The sequence below is a fragment of the Bombus flavifrons genome, chromosome 12, assembly GCF_040668555.2.
Source record: "Bombus flavifrons isolate JBK064 chromosome 12, iyBomFlav1_principal, whole genome shotgun sequence".
Lineage (NCBI taxonomy): Eukaryota > Metazoa > Arthropoda > Insecta > Hymenoptera > Apidae > Bombus > Bombus flavifrons.
Window position 1 is genome coordinate 7,618,239 of NC_138453.1, and position 23,000 is coordinate 7,641,238.

A 23,000-nucleotide genomic window follows, 5' to 3' on the forward strand; every position below is an offset into this window, starting at 1 on the left:
AAAAGTAAAGTAATTCATCGTTAGAGATTGTCAACTAAAATCTGATGAGAAAATAAATAATTGGCCCCTAAAGTATCGACAAAAACAGGATATACCTCGAACCTGAGTATCTTTAAATATCCTAGTTTTGCAATAAAATATAAGAGAGTATACTTGATATATTTTTAATCTAGTGAATACATTTATCAAGCTCAGTTTCGAGATGTAATGAACTGATACGTTGGGACGCGCATAAAACACTGCACCAATGAAAAGCTCGTCTCCACCGTTTCTTTACTTATGTCAATGATATAAAAAAAAAAAAAAGAAAAGGAATTTAAAAAATATTCTTTGAAATAGTGGACCACCTCTGTAATTCCGTCCTATACAACAAAATCATTTACGTTTGCGTTCGAATCGTACCGGATAAAAAGAAAATTTTAGTTTGTACCAAAAAAAAAAAAAGGAGTTGAATTAGGACCGAAGAGGAACCAGCAACTGAAATTCGCGTGGAACTTTCACAAACGAAATGATTTCGGAAAACGGAAGTTGTTGCTATGAGCTAATTGCAAAACAGAAGCGACAAAAAGAAAGTAGAAGGAACTAGTTTAGAATGACAATTCTATTTTAACAACTGTTTGAGCGAATGACGGAAAGGCGTGGCTACCGAAACAATTAGGCGAAAAAGGAACTTCCACGTGCACTCGCATGCTCGCTTTCATTCGCGCGCTCATTCATTCGCAAAATATTTTCTAATTTTATTTAGAGTTGCATACATTCCTCTTACGTAATTAATTCACGGTTATTAAAAAACGGGAATAGATAATCTAATGATAACAATATCAAACTGTGCAGTGTTTTAAGTCTCTCAACCTTTTGGATAAAATAAAAGTTCTAAGATTAATCACTTAATAATACGAAAAACAGATGACTTTAAAACGAAGGAAGAGATTGTTTGGATTCGATTGACAAAATTCATTTGTTTTTTTTTCATCAATATCATTTTCTATTTAATCATCCTCATAATCTATACCAGTATGTACTTTACGAATAATGATCCACTCTTTTTCTTCTATATTATTATCATAATAATTATCAGCATATCAACTTATCATCAGTATATCATATATATATATTCATATATTTTTATATATAATTATATATAATTATATATATCATCATTATAATCGTTATATTAATATTATTAATATAATATCTTAAGTATCAATAATCAATTAATCCACTAGAAACACCGTTAAGTATATTAATATATATATAATATATATATATTTATTTATTTATTTATATTTATATATATATGTGTATGTGTGTATTTAATGAATAATAATAATAGTAGTAATAATGACAATAATCAATAATAATTAATAATAATCATAATAATAGTAGTAGTTACAATATAGTAATAGTAGTAGCAGTAATAGTAATAGTAATAGTAATAGTAATAGTACAGTAGCAATAATAGTGGTACTGTTTTTATGTGTCATTTTGGGAGTGAGGAGAGCAGGTAGAAGTGAAACGTTACACAATTATAAAAGGATATATTCATCGAGTGAAAATAAAGCAGAAATCGGCAATTCACAAATAGAGATTGTGCCCTCCCCAATTGGACCTGCCTGACAACATTTTTGATATCGTAATTTAAACCTTTCTTAATGAATCTCCTTCTATGGTTAACCGTTTCTCGTCTTACTTTGACAGCACACGGAAAATATTAAACACCAAACTCGGAGAATTTTCTTTCTTTCTTTCCTCTTGAATGAAAATATTCATGCACACATGATCATGCACACTTTTCGATGCTCTGACGATTTTCCGCTCTGTGTCATTATCAACCATGTTGGCGTTACCTTTTCTATCGTTCGTCTTTCCTCGTTTTATCCGTTCCCTCATTCCACCCCAATCCTATCGGACAAATAGCAAGATTTACGCAGCTGATTTTTTACTTCCTCTCTCATATCGTTGCCAAATCACACACGTAACAAGGGATGTTGTGTTATGTATGTGTGTGTTTCTTTGTTTCAGCTTCACGTGCGTGAGATTTGTTCCATCAACATTGTGTAACTATCAAATCTACAGACTATCAAATCTGTGTACCTCCATCGATCCAAGGATCTACACGCGACAACATTCGTGCCCTATTCTTTGCCAATCACTCCCTCATTCTTATCAGATTAACTAATGTCGCTAAAATTAGATAACGATCGTTAATCCGCTATTAAGCTATTCTTCGAAATTTTCGTTAGTCTCTGTCCCTTTCTCCTTTCCCTTGCTCACCGTGTGTCGCGTATTTTACATACACTATCATAGAACGAAATTTACAATTCACTATCAAATCAACTGACAAACAACCGTACACTAATAAGAAACGATCCTGATGGGATGAGGAGGAAAACAATCACCTCTGTGTTCAGCTCGTCTTCGATTTATCTCGAAAGTTTCGTAATGCTGGATCTAATTATTGGAAAAAGTTTCTGATGAAAATTTCAGGTGGTTAGGGAGGTTTTTTTTCTCTTGATACGATTTGGAAATATTGCGTCGGCACTTTCATCACATCGTCGCGTTTTAAGCACTAACGGTTTAGCTATGATTCTTTTAATGCAAGTACTTCCTATGCACTATATACGTAATGCAGCTTAATAAACTTTTACATTGTCTCGCGTGTTTTTATCTTTTTATTTTAACGTTTTTTTTTTCTTTACTTATCAAAGATTTGGCAAACCTTAAACCTGGTTCGGCACCAAACGGTGCCACTTGTACATCGCGTACAAACTATGTTCTTTGTATTACTAGAAATGTCGGCGGCACTGTGTGTCTCTGTCGTTTGAACGTCGAAAATTTATCTCTACACGCTTTCCTCTCGCCACTTCCACGCTAATCCCATTCGCACCTGTTTGCCTTTCTCTCCCTCTCGTGTCCATGAAATTTTCCAACAATCGTTTCCTCTATATCACTAGATTCTCTCTTCTGCAGTCACCAGCGATCCATGCTCGTTTTATGATTTTCTTTCTCGTAAACTTAATTTCGTCGGCTCTCGATTCATTCCTCGTACTATATACCGTAATATCCATCCGTCTCTCATTCGTCAACATTCGTCACTCTCTGCTCTTGTAATCATTTTTATTATCTCCCCCCTCATCCAATTAACCAATTAACCGGCAACTTAACAACGCTCTCAGTCTCTCTCTCCCTGACCTTTCGTACACCCGTTTATTACAATTTGCTTTCTAACAAAAGAATTAAAATTACAACGACTAATTAACGACTTAGATACGCGATTTTTCCTTTTCACTTAAGAGTTACGGAACAATTATGATTCTCACGAGAACACAATGGTTGGCATTTGTTTGTTTCATTAAAAATATCTTCGTTTCGCTCTCTATTTTAATACTTCCCTAAGCAACGGTTTTCTCTTATGTCAAGTTTATACGCTTTAATTAATTAATTAGATAATTAATGGATACCTTAAGTATTGATCCTACGCTTTGCCTCATCCCCATAAAAGCACGGCCTGGAAAAGTATTCGCGACCTCAGCCAAAAAGGCCCAACCGTATAAAAACGGGGGAGGTTTGGGAGAAAATTCTACGTAATATTGTGTGTATGTATGTGTGTTTAAGTCAAAGGTGAGCTTCGTTTTTCTCTCTCGTTTTCTCTCATCTTTCTGCGTTTAAGGTACTCTGAGGATAATCATTAATTTATAATACATTTGTACACAACTTATCCCTTAATCAATAATTATATCGATTTACCTACAACGTTGTCCGGATTCCCTCATGCACTCTCACGTCTATACAAATACGCTCAATTCACACAATTCTCACTTTCTCCGCCGAGTGTCGACCTTTCTTCCTTCTCTTTTTCTTTTTTTTTTTCTTTTATTTTTTACGATTACTAGAATCGTACGACTAACGTACGCTTTTAAGACACGTTCTAAGAGCCTGCCGTTTTATCGAAACGCTACGTAAACGTTCGAAAGCAGCATCGAAGTATAACAAAGCAACAGCAAGATAGCGACAGGATACAAACGTGGCAAACGAAAAATTCTACGACTGAAAAGTGAAGGAAAAGAAAAAAAGAATTAAAGAGAGGAATCGGTAAAAGTTCTCGTCCGATGACGGTAAAACGGAAAGATAAAACAAACGTTATCTGTTCTTCTCCCTTAGGACTATAACACGATTCCCTATAGCTCGAATATACCGGTTCCCACTTCCCCTGGTAGCACTTTTGGTGTACTTTCGAGTATTTATTGATCAACCCCCCTCCCCGTAAAATTCTATTTCATTATTTACTTATCTTATTTTCGATTCGCTCTTAACCAGCTACAACTTTTTGTCTTATCGTCATTTTATTTTTCCTTATTTTCTCGTTAAATCGATTCGTACAATCTATCCTTAGGCAGAGGTAAAGTTTTCATGTAATCATTTATCGTGTAAACTAGACCGTTAAACGTTAGATAGCCTTTAACTATTATTTAATATAATAAACATGATAGTCGTCGATAATAACCTTAAAAACGGCGTCCACTTTTAATTAATACTTCGAGGATTTTGTGTCCGCGGGGCCCGATCGTCAGCACCTCGTGCGTTAAATATAATAATTCTCTGTTTAAATTCACTTACTACCCTTATTTATCTAACTACCCGTTCGTCTTCTCCTATTTGTTACGTTAGCTGCAGCCTGATTTCATACTCATCTTATTTTTCACTTTTTCTTTTACATCTTTCTTCCTTTGTCCACACTTTTCCACTTTCTTAAAATGATTCGTTCCCGTTCGTTCATTCACATTCTTTCGCAAAACACCAATCAAATTGCGTCTCATTCTCGCTTTAACTCGTTCACCCTGCATCTCGCGATATCTCGTTCTCCACCATTTTTACTCTCCATGCCATACAATCTCACTGTCGAATGATTTAATCAGCCGCTCATTCCCTCGTTTTCTCCTCTTCTGATATAAACTTAAGCTACGCTGAAACGCGCTCGAGAAGCTGTAGATATAGGCATTTATTCAAGAAAATAGTAAAGCCATTGTAATTCGTGGTAATTAATTAATTACAATAGAAAATAATAACAACAACAGTATGGTTCCTTGTTTATGTGTTACTAGTCGTAAATAGTAAATAGTTTGATAAATCGTAGCAGTACTTTGACACTTCTTTTACCTTTAATAGTTTCATCGACGTCCCTCCCCCTTTTGTTTCACGTTTAATAATCCTAAGCCTAAAGTGACACGGCAATATTTCCAAATCGACGTATCGTTCGCAGGAGAAAAAGCAGAGGCGCTTCCTTTCAGTTCGAATAATTAACACTGATTTACAAATTTTTTTTTTTTCATCTTTTCGTTCTTCGTTTTTCCCCTTCTTCTTCTTTTTTCTTTATACGAACCCTCGCCTCCTTTTTCGATATTCATTTCTGAGAATCTCAGATTGAAGAATTTTTCGTTAACCTACGCGAAAAAAGGGTCCTCTCTTTGCTTAAGCTGTTTTCCTGTTAAAGGGCAGTGGTCGTTGGACGTATTTTGCTCAGCGAAAAAGTACCGTAATGATTAAATAAGCAAAGAGTATGGTCTTTTAAACGCGAAAATTAAGACTTACCGTAGGAATCGTTTTTTACGATACAACATATCTTTACTTTTACTTTTTACAATTTGTTTCTTCTAAGATATTCTTTTATTTATTTTGTTTTTTTTTTTTGGTTATTTTTCGTTTTGTCCGAGAGCGTCAGTCTTATTAGGACCGTTTCAGAGGACTCGACATTCTTGGAATGAGCAAAGTCAATTTCATTCGTTTCAGCCTTGCTTATGTTCGAGGCTAGTTGTACTCGCATACTTTTCAGTCAGGACTCAAACGTAATTAGCAACTATCATCGAATAACTAATTTCCACCGTTAAAATTAACATCTTAGCAAATAAAATTATGGAATCTTAAACACGTGCTACGATAGACAGAGTTATCGAAAATTCGTTCCAACCACCAGCCGGCCCTGATTTATTCTCTCGTTAATATTTTTTTGTTTTCCTTAAGTTATAATTATACACGGAAACTTCTATTTATCTTCGCGATTTCTCTTTTTCTACGTACGTACGTACACACGTATATTGATAGATGCACATCGAAATATTAAATATTACTCGTTAAAGTACAAACAGTTAATTCTATGGTAAAAGGATTAGTGCATGCGCATACAAGACTCGTAAAAACTTATCGTGTTTATCGAATCTCGTTTTATACCGTCGTTTATGTCGATTTTATAGTCGAACGGTGTACAGGTATATGCATACTTGTCTCTAATAAGGGTAACGTGGTCTTCTAATTAAGTTCAAGCAAAGTACGCTTGTGTGTACAAATTCTTCAACATCCTATTATATTCTGTATCTTTTTCGTGACCTGTTCAAGTTCAGTGAACTATGCCTACGCTTAAAAAAACGGGAAAATGTCCTCCGTTGTCGTCACATTTACTATTTCGAGCACATCGAATATCATAGGAATTCTGGTCGCATGATGGTCACGTTTGTCGCGGCGGCACTCGTCATTACGAATGCTAAATGCAAGGGTGAACTTATTCCGACACGAATTCAGCTGATAGAAAGATACGTATCTGCGTATCCAACTAGAGAACGGTTGCTTGTTTAATTCGACAATAAACCATTACGTTAAATCCCTTAATTAATTAATCAATTAATCGATTAATATCAGTAATAACAATCTAATAAGTTTTGTATCTTTCTGATCTGGACGTACCGTCTAAGTATATTAACCAGTAGATTTCTATACGAAGAGTAAAAGTACCGTTTCTTTTGTTTAACTGCATTTTAAGGCTTCGTTCATGATTCTTTCTTATCGAAAAATTCTACTCTCCACCCCTCCCCCTAGTCATACATAATCCCCGCATTCTGCACCCAACTTTTTAATCCATTCGATTCAGTCGTTTTTTTACGTTGTACTTCTGCCCGATCACGATATCCCTAGGAATTAATTACGTATTATAATTAACTAGTACTTAATCGAAAAACGTTTCTTTCGGGTCCCGAATTGCTTAGAGGCTGACTTACTTAAAATTGAACGGTCTAATCGTGAGCTACCATAGCATCTCTCTTCGCCGGTTCTGCAAATAATGCGTGAAAATCAAGGCGAGAGTAATAACTATTCTTAACCGCTTAGAGAGTTTCAGTCTGAAACGTCGAGATTTCTTCTTTTTTTTAACCCGTAACATCGATCTCTCGGACTTGGCTGTTATTTTGAGAAAATATAAAAAGAAAACGGGAAAGAAAACTAACCTATCGTTACGATTATATACGTGATCTGAGAGACTGACGTTAAGCGTTAATTTATGGACTGAACAAACGTTCGACTGTACAAAATTTCTACAGGCTACTCGATTATTTCTTTTGATTTATCTAGTAACTCACGATCGCGGAAGTATCATAGAAAGAGGCGTTGAATGAATGCGGACGTGCCTGTCTCTGTGTGTCTGCGTGAATATGCTTAACTATAGTGTGAAAAATCTTGTAACACGTTAATTCCTTAGCGGTTAGTAATTTACATCTTTAGTGGAATAATACCATTTAATTGTATGTAACATGTAACGTAATGGTCGACGAAAATCGACGGCCTGGCTGCCTGCGATATCAGCTAACGAGCGAAGGACTTATTACGAAAAGACCGACACGTTTAGGAACTCCAGGAATAAAAAAGAAGCAGCTGACGCCTCGTTGAAAATCACGGTTCATTAGTTACAATGAGGTATATGTTATTCGACAAATCCTTAAGAACGATTAAAAAACATCTGAGTATCCCTCTTGCGTTCCATTTTCGTTTGTTTCTTTTTTCATTATCTCTAAAAGTATTCTAAAAAGATGATGCCTGCGAGTAAATTGTATCCAAACAGTAGTTAGATTATAGAAATTGCTAGCAGCTTTTATTCTGATACCAAAAAATCTCATTCTCTCACTCTCTCACTCTTTCTTTCTTTCTCTCTCTCTCTCTCTTTCTCTCGGTTTGTCCTCTTTATCATTTTATTTTCCAAACAAAAAAAAAAAAAAAAGAAATTTACGGATCATTCCACTGTCTGCTAACAATTCGACCTATTAACATGATTTATAACTACTCTTATCTTTCAACTTATCACGTCGTTTCGGAAAGTAAATGGTACACGTTCAGACGAACGTGACGATCATACGAATCGGGCGAGAATGTAAATGTGACGACCAACAAGATGCATATCTGATCTTTATATTTTTATATAGTCGACCTTATGAACTTTTGTTGCTAGATACGACCATTAGTCATTGATATTCTATTGTAGTTTTAACACATAAAATCATGTAACCCTGACGAAAAAGGACAATAGAGCAAGAAAACTAGAAAACAGTTAGATTAAAATATGAAAAAAGGAAAAGCAATATTTGCAAAAGTGAACAGCGATAATCTTAGTTGTGAGGAAAGTAGAAGAGTAATAATAGCATTAGCAACAACTACTACTTAAGTAAATAACTACTATGGAGTGACAGCAATGACAATAATAAAAGTAGCAGCAATTGAAAAATAGCGAATCGTAATAACAAACCCACACACCTCTCTATATATTTATGTAGTATTTATCCAATTTTCTTTGTCGACTTCTGTGCTACGCATGCGAAATTAATGACTCCCACATATTTCATAGACAATGTTGCGCATGTATACATACACATATATACGCTGTTTTCAAGCACTATACATTTGAATGTGAATTATTATCGTGTCTCGTTTGCACAACAAAAACAAATCGAATAATACGACTCGGCTGACTAACTCACCACCCAACTTGACATTATCGATCGAACCATGCGTACACCACCGTTAAATATCGTTTAGGAAGATAAAGACTACGTTCAGTCTCCAAGAAATAGTTGAGTTATCGAATTAACTAAAAGCTAAAACTATCGTTAACACGGCAATGCGCAAATCGATTAAATGTATCTGTACAGAAAAAAAAAGAAAGATAAAAATATTTGTTTTTATCGAGACGTAATACATGCGTCGAAAAAAAATGGGCACGTTTTGAATGCAATTTACTACCCTTTCCTTCCTATTTAATTAAAGACTAATTAATTTACCCTCTGTCTCTCTCTCACACACAATCTTACACTTTTCTCTCACTCTCTCCCTACCGAACACGTTTCTTCTCTTCTCATTCTCTCTCTCTCTCTCTCTCTCCGTCCATTACCTTCCCCTTTCGTTTTTTTTTTATTCACAACTAATTAAGACTAATAAGATCTTCGCTTATCTCATCTATTCTTTTTTCGTTCCGAATTACAATCTCTGAATATCAACCGTTAAGTTTCCTTTTTTTTTCAATGAATTTTCCCATCCTCCCTCCACATGATTTATTTCTTTCTTTTTATACAGCCATTTTCCCTCGAGAGTAGAATCAAAACAAAAAAAGAAAAATAAAGCAGATCGAAGAAAATTGTAGTGTGTATAGAAGTGTATATATGTGGTATACATAGATGTTAATATGTCGACATTACGCGTGCACGAATGGCCGTGCATGCAAAATGTACATAACTTTTTTAAAAAAGAAATACGTACGCCCCTATATCGATATATTTTGTCCTGCTTTTTTTAAAGATATACATTTACACGAGCAGACATACGAGTGCGTGTACATACATATATGTTGCAATGAATAATATATATATATATCATATATATGTATATATACATATATATTTGGAATATATATACATATATATAAAAAATTGTATATATACGTGTATATATACAGAATAGTACGTAAACATGTGTTCTCTCTCAACATCTCCGCTCTCTGTATTGTGTGTAATAATAGTAATTAATAATAATAATCAATCATCATTCATTAAATCGTTATTATCAGTAAACGCGCATAATATTATAATGTTCACCGCGACAAAAAATCTTCTCTCGCTCTCTCTCTCTCTCTCGCTCTCTCTTTCGCTCTCTCTCTCTCTCTCTCAATCTGTAATATTTTTCGCTCTTAATTTCTTTTTCTCGTGCTTACTCCTCCTACATAATTATTCCTTTCCTTCCTCTCTCTCTTTATCCTGTCCTGTTTTCCTTTTTGTTTACTTCTTTCGTCTCTCTTTCTTGATTCTACAACTCTAATTTCTTAGACTCTTCCTTAAGAGAATTCTTAAAGGTAGAGACAATGCGCTTTGGCCTGGTGTGTGTATATATATATATATATATATATATGTATGTATGTATATATATATTTTTTTTTACTGCTACTGTGCTGATAATGGAGTGTTCGACTTCGTCTGGATTATGAATACACATGTCCCGAAAAAAGAAATTCACGTGCAATTTTTTCTAGCTAAGGAAATTTTTGTTTGAAATTCTTGACAGCGTGTTATTCGTTTAACACGACTGAAAAGTCGGACACTCCATTCGGTACAGAGAGTTTTCTAGCCTAGGTCACTGGGAATGAGATGGACAGAAAGCGTGCGAGCGTAAAGATCCTTAAATGTATCCTTAAATCTGAGATAAAACATGATGAATATGGATACGTATTACTTTTTCGCCGTTTCATAGTCACATCGGCTAGGCCGTTTACTTTTCTCGACTGGCAGCCGATGCGACCGTAATCTTACTAACATATATCATTTTCATTTAATCATATTTCCTTATTTTTCTTCGTCGTCGTTTCACATTTATCTATCGTTCCACTATAAATATTCTAATCGTTTGTCTCGTACAGGGGGGCACGATCTTACCAATATAATGCTAAAAGTTACAAGTATACAGGTCATGTTATTACAGTTAACAATTTCATTTATTATCGTTACAATCGTCATCGTCGACTTTATTTCATTTCTTTACGTTTATTTTATCTTATACTTCACACTAAAATATGATAAAAGTAGATCGATCGATTCTCGTTCGTTCAATGCGAGACAAAGCATTCCAAACTGTAGGAATTCCATTCACTAAAGCGGATAATCGTTTGTTTCATTTTTCTCCAGCGAAATAAAGATATATCAATTTCGTTTTTCTCCCGTTTTCTTTATTGTTTAATTGTGTGTCTGCTTTTGTTTGTTGCTTTTTCTACTTTTCATTTATGCTGAATTTTTCTTTTGCGATTAGTGGCTCTCGAGTAACATTTCAGGAAGAAACAAGCCTTATTATTATTTAGTCGTTCCTATTCGATCGTTTCTCCAATCCGCTAATGCACTCACGGTTTCGTTAAGAATCTCTAGAAATGTTTTCCTCCCCTTTTTTTTTTTTCTTTTTCAAATTCTCTCCCTCCCAAAGCCCTTAGTCTCAGAATGTGAAGCATTTTAATGTAGTAGTGTGGAGTGGTGTGTGAACATGTGTGTCGATGAGTGTGTGTACACGTGTCGATTTTTCTTGCGCACACAACGTGTCGTTAAACGGTTCGCCTATACACCATCTATACGTCGATATAAAGTTTCTTTCTTTCACGCTTATAGCAGGGTACTTAACATAAACGTAGTACATTTAGAATTTTTCTCTCTATCTGTCTCTCTCTTATTGTAAAACTTGAAGTGTCCTCAATTTTTTTGTTTTTCCTTTAATTTTCTATGTTTTCCCTTCGCTACTATACAGGTTTCTCTTTTTTATTATTATTATTATTATTATTAATTAGTTTCTTTTTTCGACAACAATTACGTCGTCCTAACAGGCGCGCAGAAAATCACTTTGCAGAATTAGAATTTAATACCTTAACTGCATCTACTGTAAACGTAATTTAGAATATTCACGGTGTGTACCAGTGTACTCGTGTGTCTCTAACAGTGTATGTACGTCTATATATGCATATACATATATGACACACATTCCCTTCCTTATTATTTAATTTTGTTCTATTTCGTGTTTTTCCTTCCTCCCTAAAATCGCGTGTATTCTGCCTACGTTTTCGTGTAATACCGAAATCATTGCACTACCTGAACGCTACACCAATGACAACTCCCCTATTCTTCCCCTTCCTAGCTTTCTCTTATCGTTTCATTCGAACGCGATCAACTGAGTGTTAAACAAGTTTCAACTTTAATCGACGTTTCATTTGTTCTGTTCTCTGTTGCTTTTCTTTGTGCCTCACAATGATTAAGATACAATTGGCAACAGCTCGAAAAGTTACAAAATTCTGGGGCCGTTAACTGATCATGCAACGAAACCGATGATAGACAAGGAACAAGCTCAGGCAGTGGTTAACTTTCTTTTTGGTTATTACCTATCATCGATGGAATTTGTGCTTTGAATGATAGTTAAAAATGATTTCAACGTGGAAGTTAAAAATACATTGTCGTGCGACCAACAGATCTTTCCCGAACGTTATTCCTTACAACTTGGAAAAATGCCCACGTAGTTTCGTGCCGTTTTGATTCGTGGCAAATATATGTACTCTATTATCGAATTTCGACGTTGTTCTTTCTCGCCTACTAAGCCAACAAACAAGAGGGGGAAAAATGCGAATGTGTTAGAAGAATCAATTGAAATACAATAATAAGCGTGTAGAAATGCAATAGCCAATACGTCGTTGTGATACCAACTAATTACATTAATATCCATTAAAAGTACAAGATAAACTCATCGATAAAAACTGTTTCTTGTATAAATTACAATATGAATAGTAAGTTATTTAAGTATAACATTTAATTATAATGACCAGTCTTCAGTGAGCGGGACGTCAAGTATGTGTTAACGTTAAAAACAGACATGTAACGCCCCCGGAATTATAATATATTTATCGTATCTCATCTTTAAATATTGAATGCTTAACTCTTTTTCTTTTTTATTATTTAATTACCTTGCAAACTAAGTTCGTTATATTAAAAATATTGAATGCATGCACTATCTAATTAAATTAAGGCAAACGGTGAATTAACTAAATATATTATATATCTTTAAGAAATTCCTCGCAAAAACAAAACAAGAAAAAAAAAATACATAGAAGAGACAATGATTACGCGAATTTATGAAATGCATGAACAAATGAATAAACATTATTTTATTATTTCAATACGCGAAACAGACAGCAAGATTATTTAAATAATAAATGATTCGGTAAAGTAGAGGGAAAATACTAAAACATGCAAAAGTGTAAAAATTGTAAAAATTACACATCTAACATTGTTTATAAAGTTGAATTGTTTGTTTCTTTTACTCTCCCTGTTGGTAATGTCTTAAAAGTAACGAAGAATTAAATCTAGCTGTATGTGATTTTCTCCCCCCCTCCCATTACTTAAACCTTAATGTACAATTATTACTTCTCTATATGAAATAAAAAGTGTTTCAGTCCTACGAATCAACAATAAATATTTTACAGCAAAAACCATGCTTTTCCGCATGACACCGCTCATAAAATAATTTAAAAAAAAAAAACATTTGAGAATGCGTCCTTCAAATACTGAGTTCAGTGCCTATTTATTTAACAAAAAAAGAATTAACAAAAAAAAAAAAAAGAAAAAAAGGAAAGAACGAGAAGAGAAATGAGATACCAACCTAAAACATATAAATACAATCATTTTCAAAGATTCTAATAGGAAGTGAAATCTTAGACAGGGAGAATATAAAAAAAGTGATTGAAAAAGGTAGAAAACTAAAAGATAAAAGAGGAAAAAAGACAGTAACAACCCTGAGAGCAAGTCGTAATTCGTAAAAACGACGAAATTACGACAGATAGTAACAACAGCTAGAATCAAAGTATTTTTCCCTATTTGCTACCTATTACATTAATTAGATGCATTATTTCTGTATTGAAAAATACTAATAATATCGCGTTAAATATAAATATATTATCTGTTATAATTATTAATTGTCAATTATTCGAATAGTCCCGCTTTCTCGTCATCATTTTGTGTGTATTTTTTCAAATCCATTGCTACCACTTTCGCTTATTATCTCGATATTATACTTTTCCAGCGTACCCTAAAATATATGTATATACAAGTGCGGCAAGGCAGCCATTTAACTTTGTGTCATTATTTACTTTTTTTTTTCTCCCTCACATTTCTCATCCCTTCGTACTAGAGTAATTTAATCATCCCTCTGAGACTCGTTAATTATAATATAAATTAATTTACCTGGCTTACCGATTCCAGCAAACACATTAATTATATCGTTAATACGTCTATAAATCAAATGTTATTATGATCACTTTCTCCTAACGCTTTGCATACACTTAAAAATCCTTTAAATTTATACGCTTTAACTTTATTTTAAAAATCGATAATAGTAAGGAATACAATAGTTAGTAGTAATAATTATAATCATAATCGATATACTAGTGGCTTTTTCATTTACGTTTCTTTATTATATTACTTTATAAAATAAGTTCTGAAAAAACAGCCGTAAAGATAAAAACTTTTTCTCTCTCTCTCTCTCTCGCTATTTAAATTTGCTGCTCTCACAGTCTCTCTCTCATCTTTCTCTCCCTCTCTCGCTCTCTGCCTCTCAAGTAGGTATTAAATAACGTATTATTTAGTACAACCACAAAGTCATCGCCCTTTCATTTTAACTTCTTTTTCATTATCTACTTTTAGCATCTTATTAATTTACTATTATTTGGATGTTCAATAACTTGTGGCCTCTGTTTAATTAGTTTACTTCTTTATGCGCGTAGAAGTGTACGTGTTACATGTGTATCTGTTGAGAGTACGGTTATGTTTTACGTGTTTCGTGTAATTACCATAATAATTAGTGTAAAAGGTGGTTTTCCTTTGATTGAGCTCCCTACTCGTCTTTTCTCGTCTTTAGTTTAGTCAGTAAATGTGTTATTGCGTTGATCCCAGAAGTTTCCACGAGTCGCGTTTGTTAATGCTTTCTCATCATCCCATCGACTTTTACATATCTGTTTCTACGATGCTACGCGATACTGTTAATTAAACGTATCGAATCCGAAAATGGTAACGAGCACTTTAAATAGACAATGCGGAGGATAAGTACAGGAGTTAATTGATTTGAAAGTCGATCAATGACATACACAAAAAAAAAATTCGCACCGCTTATTACGAATTTGTGTATCACGAGAAATATGGCAAGCTGAAATAATAAAAACAAAAATATAGAAACGAAAAAAAAAGTGGTTAAAGTTACAACAATTTGACGAGAGAAAGAACAGATGCCATAAAGGGAAAGAAAAAGCTAAATCTTATTGAGATCAATAGTGAGGAAGCTTACGCAAATTGTTGATCCGTTATTAATTGTAACCTACTGATTAGTGTGACCTCGTAAAAAATTTAAAATTACATTAGCGCAATACTTGCAATTCTTATTGACAAAGTAAGACACAACGCGACTCGCTCAGTAATAAACATGAGCATTTGAGAGCATTCTTCCGAAATATTCCTTGTTTAGAACTATGGTAAATCCTACAGAGTAAATACAATTAAGTCATATATTTAATCAGGTAGACTTTTCAGATCGGCGCCCCCCGCCGAGTACATCGCACAAATTACAAATACCCCTCCCTCCATCCAGTAGATATCATGATCTCTTTCATATCTAATCATCTAAAATTTAAACACTTATAAGCATCATCGTACAATATTTGTTAATTATCATAGACAATAATAATAGCGTGTATAGTAGTGCAATCATAATGGTTGCAGTAGGAGCAGTCGCAACAGTAAATAGTGATAAATAGCTGTAAATAGTTCATAATGATAATAGTAGTATAATAGTAATAATTATCATAGAAGTAATAATAATAGTAACAATAATTGTAGTCTTAAAGGTGCCTAATAATTAACTATTATAAATCCGAGGTAAAAAATAAACTAGTTTCCATATTTGATGCAATACGACCGTACAGAAACGTGTCTAACGATTCAAAAGTTCTTATTATACAAATTTTCTTTTTTTTTTAATCTTCATTAAAAAATTCGATTTTTTTTTTCATTTCCTTTCTCGTCCTCTTCCCTCCAAAAACAATAAACTTTTTCCAGATACATGGAAACGGAAAAGGACCAGATTTAGATTAGAAAAAGTCATAAGTGAAGTAGAATAAAAGAAAAAGGAACTAAACATCAATATGCCTAACATATTGTATAGTATTAGAGATACAACATGAAAATAACAAAACAAAAAATAAAAAAGAAAAGGAGAAAAAAAACATGCTTAAGAAAACTGCAGCCTGCTGTCAATAAAGTTATAGATATACATACATCATATTAAAAGGATCTATTTATTTTACACTATCTCTGTAGTTTAGATTATAAGTCAGCCTGTGTGAACACCTTACTTAATTATTTCATTAATTACTCGTTACGTTTTCATTTTCCTTCATTCCAGCATATCTGTTTTAATAAATACGAGATCGTGGAGGGACGGGTGTCTCAAGTATGCCAGTCATTCAATGGCCTTGCACTGGAGACCGTAATATAGTACTTCTTTTATTTAATTACTCTTATTTTCAAATTACCGAAGTGTTCACTAAAAGTATCAAAAAGGTGAACGAGCATCGAAATTTGTGCCATCCACTGAGAAGAAATTTCTCAAAACGAAATTTCATCCATCCCCCGCTCAAATGCTGGTAAGTAATTAATGCTCAGCATTCCCTTATTCTTTACACTCGCTTTCGTTTTATTTGCTTTATTTTACTTATTCCATTCAATCTAACTCTTATAATACTTCTATGTTCCGCTTCCTACCCTCTATCCCAGTGCCATACAAAAATTTACTTGCACCATGGGTGTCCATTTACTCTTTGTCCTGGTATTTTGTTCGTCTTGCTTTTTTTGCTACTTATTCCTCTCTGTTTATCTGTTTTAAATGTGCGGTTTCAATTGTTTCCACAGTACCTTTGAAACCCAATAAGATCATGGGCCGTTGTCGCGAGCGATCAATGAAATCAATATTTCTAGAACCTAACACCCTCTTTTCCTTGGCGCTTCCGTTTTATAAACTCGGGCAGATGCATTTCTCCACTTTCCTTTATACGAATACCAGAAAAAGATATGTCAGAAAATTACTATCTTCCATCAAAATTATCGAGGAGACTGGAAAATACGACCGCTCGCGAACGACATACTGGCTTGATCGAGACATTCTTTGAATTAAACGATTTCTCGTAAATTCTCGAAAGAGTTTAAACAAGCGATAAATAAAACATTTCGCGTACGATATTTCGATAGAAAACATGATCGTGTAATTCGCAATAAATTCTAGAAAAAATAGTATAAAAGTCTCGAAAACTTTTTAAAATAATCCAACACCGTGACGCTCAAAATAAAATCTGTTGTTCGTATACCCATTGAAATATAAATAGATCCAAAGAATGTCCCACAATTCGAGCACAGATTCTCACGATCAATGCGCAATATTGTATGTTTTCGTGTTTCTCTAAAAATGTAATATTAAATAACCCACGAGCAAGGCCAAGCCATTCAGCGCATCTCTCCATCACGGATCAATTAAAATGGTCATGAGGTGGGCCACTCTTTGAAATCAAAGCCTTGCTGGGGTTTAGGAGCGCTGGCGGCATACCCACCTTGGTTGCTTTCTCCTCCTTGATACGAACGCTGAGGATAACTGGTGTCAGCGTAATTACCATATGCAGAATACCCAGTATAATCCGGAGTTTTAGCTGAACTGCTACTGGACCCAGGTGCACCTGAACCGGTGGTCTGTCGCGAATACATGTCACCTGGAACATTGATTTTTACCGTATTATCCAACTTCCCCACTTACCTCGTTTCGTTTATTCATAAGCTGTGAGTCAGTTTTCCCCACGACAAAGATACATTTTGGATACTTCCCATGGAATAGCCGATGCACCGATACATAATTCGATTACTTTACGACAGAGAATTTATTATGAGAGTGTTCGTGAATTACAAACGATCGGATGAAAGTATCGAAAATATATCTCTCTCATTTCGCTTTCTTTTATGAACAATTTTAAATAAAAAAGCAAGTTTAACATAAAGGGATTATTATTGTATTAAATAAATTAAGATCAGTACGTGTAGAGAATAGACATAAATACGTGCAATTAAAAAGCATCGTGGACAATTACGAATAAATGTAAATGCATTTGGACGCGTTAACTTTGTAAAAGACTGATTATGCAAAACAAGCAGAGAATTGTACTGATCTCGGCAGATTAAAAAACGAATCGATGTCTATTACTATCGGAAACGTAAATTGTTATTATGTTATAAAATTCTAGAAATTCTATGCAATGTAAATTTTAATAGGAAATAAAATTGAAGACGAATTCGACACAAATTCTACTAGACTCGAGAGGAACTGGAAGGAGCGAGAATAGGATTGCACTACACTACATTACAGCAAGATATTTTTTTTTTTTTTTATAAAATTCCACATTTTTATATTCCTTTTTACAATGACAATTACAATAGCTCAGAAAAAACAACGTGAATACACTTAAAAAATTATTTCCACATACCTAATCTACTCTAAAAATACCAATACTAAAAGAGCACTGACCAATTACTAGTCGTGGGAGGTATTAAAAAACAACCAATGAAAATAGAAAGAAAATACTTGTATTGAATTACATAGGACAAAGAATAATCCACTCAGAAATTAAAAATACAAAATTAAGAGTGATGTAGTGAATGAGTAAGTGAAATGCCGATGATTACATTACTACGATTATCCAGTGGACCTTGTCTAACGATTATAAGCATAACAAATATTCTAAGCATAGCTCTCTACCTTTAAGTATACACACTAATAAAATAGACATATATAAAATGACGATTTACAATTTGTGTAATCCTAAGTCGATCTGTATAAAAACTACGCATATTTATAGTTTGTACAAACGAAAGTACATGCTCTCGAACAATTCTGGACGCAAAAAAGAAAACAAGCGCAGAAATGCTAGAATTGCCAGATAATTAGGCAAACTAACGAAATGTGCAATTACATGGGAATCGGGGATCTGTAGAGGATCTTACAAATAGGAGAAAAATTTTATTCAATAAAAATAAACTTCTTCACTTTCGTTTTACAACATAATTAAATTCTTCGGTTTCTCGTTCCTCCAACCCCAATGCATGAAAAGCTCATCTCTTGTCGAACTCCGAAAGCCAATTTACAATTAATTAATGAATTGTACGTTAACAAACAAAAGGCATTATAACAAAACGGGTGTTACATTCTTGGACGATCCAAGGAGACACTTAACTATGGAATAAATTTTCGCAGTAAAAAAAATACTGTTAATAAGCGAAACGTGATATCTCTCTCGATATCACGCTAAATTACAATCATGCTATATTTCTCTTCGCCGCGTGCTTATTCGTTATTAGAACATCATTCTGGATACAAACACACCCGGATATGATCAATAATAAAGATTTTCTAATGAGCTATTTATTAAAAAAAGAAAAATAATGTGTTTTTAGTTGAAACAGTAAGAAAGGCAGACAAAGACACAGAGAAAGAAAATGAAGGATAAAAGAAATACGAAATAATAGATAACTTATAGCCAGGCTCGACTATGTGAAAATGGAGCTGTATGCGAAAGGGTGGTAAGAGGACAGAGTTTGTTTGACTGAGCTTGAAGACTCACCCTGCGGGCCAGAGGGGTTCGAGTTGGAGTTAGGCTGCGAGGAATTTGGCTGAGGGGGCTGAGGTGGTGGCTGGGTCCCAGGAGGAGGACCGTTTTGTGCCATGTTCCAGGAGTTCCAAGAACCCCCGGGCCCGCCCCCCGCAGCCCCGCCAGTACCCGCCGTGGGCCCATAGCCCCCTGAAGCGGCGGCCGCCGGCCCACCTGCGATTATCAATCACACAAAACACATGTCACCGACCACCGTTCTCTCTAAAGCGTTTTCTTATTAATTTCATCGATCACTTTAGTGCCAAGTACTAATAAATGTACTAATAAACGACGTTTAAATCCTTACCAAATTATTAAGATTATTACTAAAAAAGCTGAGCAGCAAATGTACTTGGTTCATTATTGAAAGGGTTACTATTACTTGGAAGAGTAATGAACACTCCGTATCAACCATCAATCGAGAAGTTTTACAATTGTTCTTGGTATAGTAAGAGTTGAAAAGGATAAAAGTCCTGCTTACAAATCTTGTTACGCAAAAGCAGGTAAATTATTTTATTGTAACAAATAAGAAAGTATGTAATTTAGAGACAGGTTGTATTCGCTGTTCTTAACTGGTCTTGGCACTCAAATGTTCGGTTTTATATATGGAATGTCTTTTAGTGTCCTTAACATTCAATGTTACCTGACCTAAAAATGTCCATGCTTGATTTCCTCGGTAGATAATCCTGCGATAAGAATGTATTTAAAATGTATAAGCATCGTAAATATTTCATCTCTTTTGCTTGACTATCGTAAACTTCGGTTTCTCCGGAACTAAATTATTTTATAAGAAATGCAAGCATGAACATAGTAGATAACACATCATGAGGTTCAATATCTCGGAAGTGTTCATTATCGAGAAAATGTGTTGATTCAGACTCGACGAAGAAAACATTGTATGTTTTAATTCCAAATTACTCTGCAAAAATAAAATGTAATTACTGAGCTCACGATATGGTCAAACGAAAAACGCAATTTGTAGCAACACTGATAAACATATGATATTAAAAAGTATGTTAAAGAATAAGTAAGAAATGAGTCTGAATTGACATGATTTCGATATACACTTAATATTTATGATGTCCTATTGTATTCTCTTTCCATAATAACCTCCAGAGGGTATCAAAGAAATGATAATAAATTGTGTATTAAAAATATTTGCTTTCTCATCTTTATTTTTTCCTAACATCTCCACAAAGGATGGAAGGGGTAAGGATAGGATCAAAGTTACTGTTAACATTTATAACTATGACCTTATAGTATACTATCCTTCCGAAAAATATATAAATAAAATTATTAGATGGTTTTTAAATTACGAACTGAATTTTAAGAAAAAACTTTCCAATTATCATTGATAATGAATTACAATTAAAACTGCTTAAAAACAATTATACACAACGTGACGAGAAATGAAATCATATATAATGTACTTATAACCAAACTTATCAAATATTTTGTTATTTTTAAAAACAAATTGAATTGTCAGTTTAGTAGAACTTACCATAGCTTCCATACCCCTGAGTAGCTGCTGCAGGCTGGACATTATAACTACTACCCCATTGATGATGTGGTGGTGGTGGTATTTGTTGTTGTTGGGGAGGACCAGGAGGCGCACCCCAACCTTGAGAATTATATTGAGTAGTGTATCCAGCAGCATATCCTCCAGTCTGAGGACTGGTACCCCAACCTTGATACTGCTGCATCATGTTTCCTGGTGGACCCATTGGACCCCCCATCATAGGTCCACCCATCTGTCCGTTTGGACCACCCATAGGTCCCATATTTCCAGCCATACCCATTGGAGGCCCACCTTGTTGAGGTGGTCCCCATTGACCTTGATGGCTATCATTCATTTTGCTAGAAGAATCTCGTGGTTCTGCACGTTTGATTTCAACCTGTAATCAAAAAATCGGGACGATACGTATGAAACACAACACTCTTATTATCCACCCTCTATGATTGAAATTAATTTGAGATAAATAGGATTTCAACCTCGATCGAATATAAATAATCCTATTTATATCTTAATTTTTATTTTTCTTTCTCTTTTGTGAGCATATGATTAAACCTTTGGAACTCGCCAAGTCTTACATCGATTCTAAAGTATATTCTAATTTTTGACTTGCCATATAACGCATATATATACGATATTCTAGACCTTTCACTCTTTTAAATTGATACTTATATATTAAGGACTAAACATACAATAGTTAAGAGTAACATAGTATGAGAAAATTGTGTAAAATAAAATAAGTACTATAACTAACATGATTATGTAAAACTATGCGGTACATAACAGTAAATTATCGTTAACACATACATTCGTACTTATTATTATTTTACATTACAATAATCTAATGATATATAATATATACTAGTGTGTAGGTATGCTATACCTGTTTTCCATTTAAGTTGACGAAATGCTCCGCTACGCATCGGTCCACTGCGTCTTCATCCTCGAAGCTGAGAAAGCCAAATCCTATCGTCCAAACGTGAGAGTATATCAAAAGGTGCCCCATACATTTATACAACAAATACATTTCCTTTATATATAATCCCAACCTTCTGAATTTTTGTCATCATACCATTAGCATTACATTTTATTCTTTTCTGCATATTTTATTTGTACAAATTGATCGTTACATCAATTATCCTTTATGATATTAATGATAATGATTACGAGTATGATTTGGAAAAACATATTTTTATAGTATTTTACACGTAATTTTTTGGTATCAATTGGAACATGCATCTTTCAAAATTTTGTAAATATTTATTGTACAGAAGAAGTTCATATAGTATTTATTTTGAATAGTCATAAACTTAAAATACTTAATCTAGTAAATTTATGATGGCTGATTTAAAGAAGCTTCTTAGATTCCTATTTAATGCTACAAAAAATATTCACATATTTTGAATGATTATAACGATGCTAATTTTCCTCTTTATTATTAGGAAAAAATTTTGCTTGCAGAATAAGCTGTCACCATATAAGATTATCTACTAATCTTGTTAAATAAACGCATATCATCTCAATTGTAAAGGAATATATCTTGTTAGAAAGATATTATGCATAAAAAAGGTTTATTTGTTGTCCTCCCTAAATTTATTAACTTCTTGAATGCAGCCACCAAAAATGAATATATAAAGAATAAAGAAGTAATATACCTATATCTGAGTATTGAACAGTTACTACATATTAAAATATAAAAATATCAGTATTAAGATAAAAAATTTTCAAGTAAAAAGACTACTGAAATAAATAATATTCTACTTTATGTAAATATATAATTGTTATAAACTGTAAGCTATACGTAATTTTTTATACACATATGATATTAAGAATAAATATAACTAAATCATTTATTATTTAATGAAGAACAAGTGGGTAATAGTAATAAAAAATCGAATTTACAGCGTATCTTACTAGTAGCTTAACTTGACTTAA

The 23,000-nt window shown here is 33.7% G+C and overlaps 1 protein-coding gene across 6 annotated transcripts in view; it reads right to left on the reverse strand.

Moving 5' to 3' along the window:
• Hrb27C (Heterogeneous nuclear ribonucleoprotein at 27C) overlaps positions 1 to 23,000 on the reverse strand; it is a 30,777-nt gene that overhangs the window by 5,134 nt on the left and 2,643 nt on the right. For 3 of the 6 annotated variants that reach the window (XM_069124266.1, XM_069124263.1, XM_069124264.1), the window contains exons 4-7: positions 21,949 to 22,031; positions 21,054 to 21,447; positions 19,526 to 19,726; positions 17,471 to 17,626 (exon numbers count right to left, since the gene is read on the reverse strand). In XM_069124266.1, coding sequence (XP_068980367.1) covers positions 17,471 to 17,626; positions 19,526 to 19,726; positions 21,054 to 21,447; positions 21,949 to 22,031 — 834 coding nt within the window. Of the gene's footprint in view, positions 1 to 16,146; positions 16,913 to 17,466; positions 17,627 to 19,525; positions 19,727 to 21,053; positions 21,448 to 21,948; positions 22,032 to 23,000 lie in introns of those variants that run through there. The other 3 variants (XM_069124267.1, XM_069124265.1, XM_069124268.1) reach the window with 3 other exon arrangements.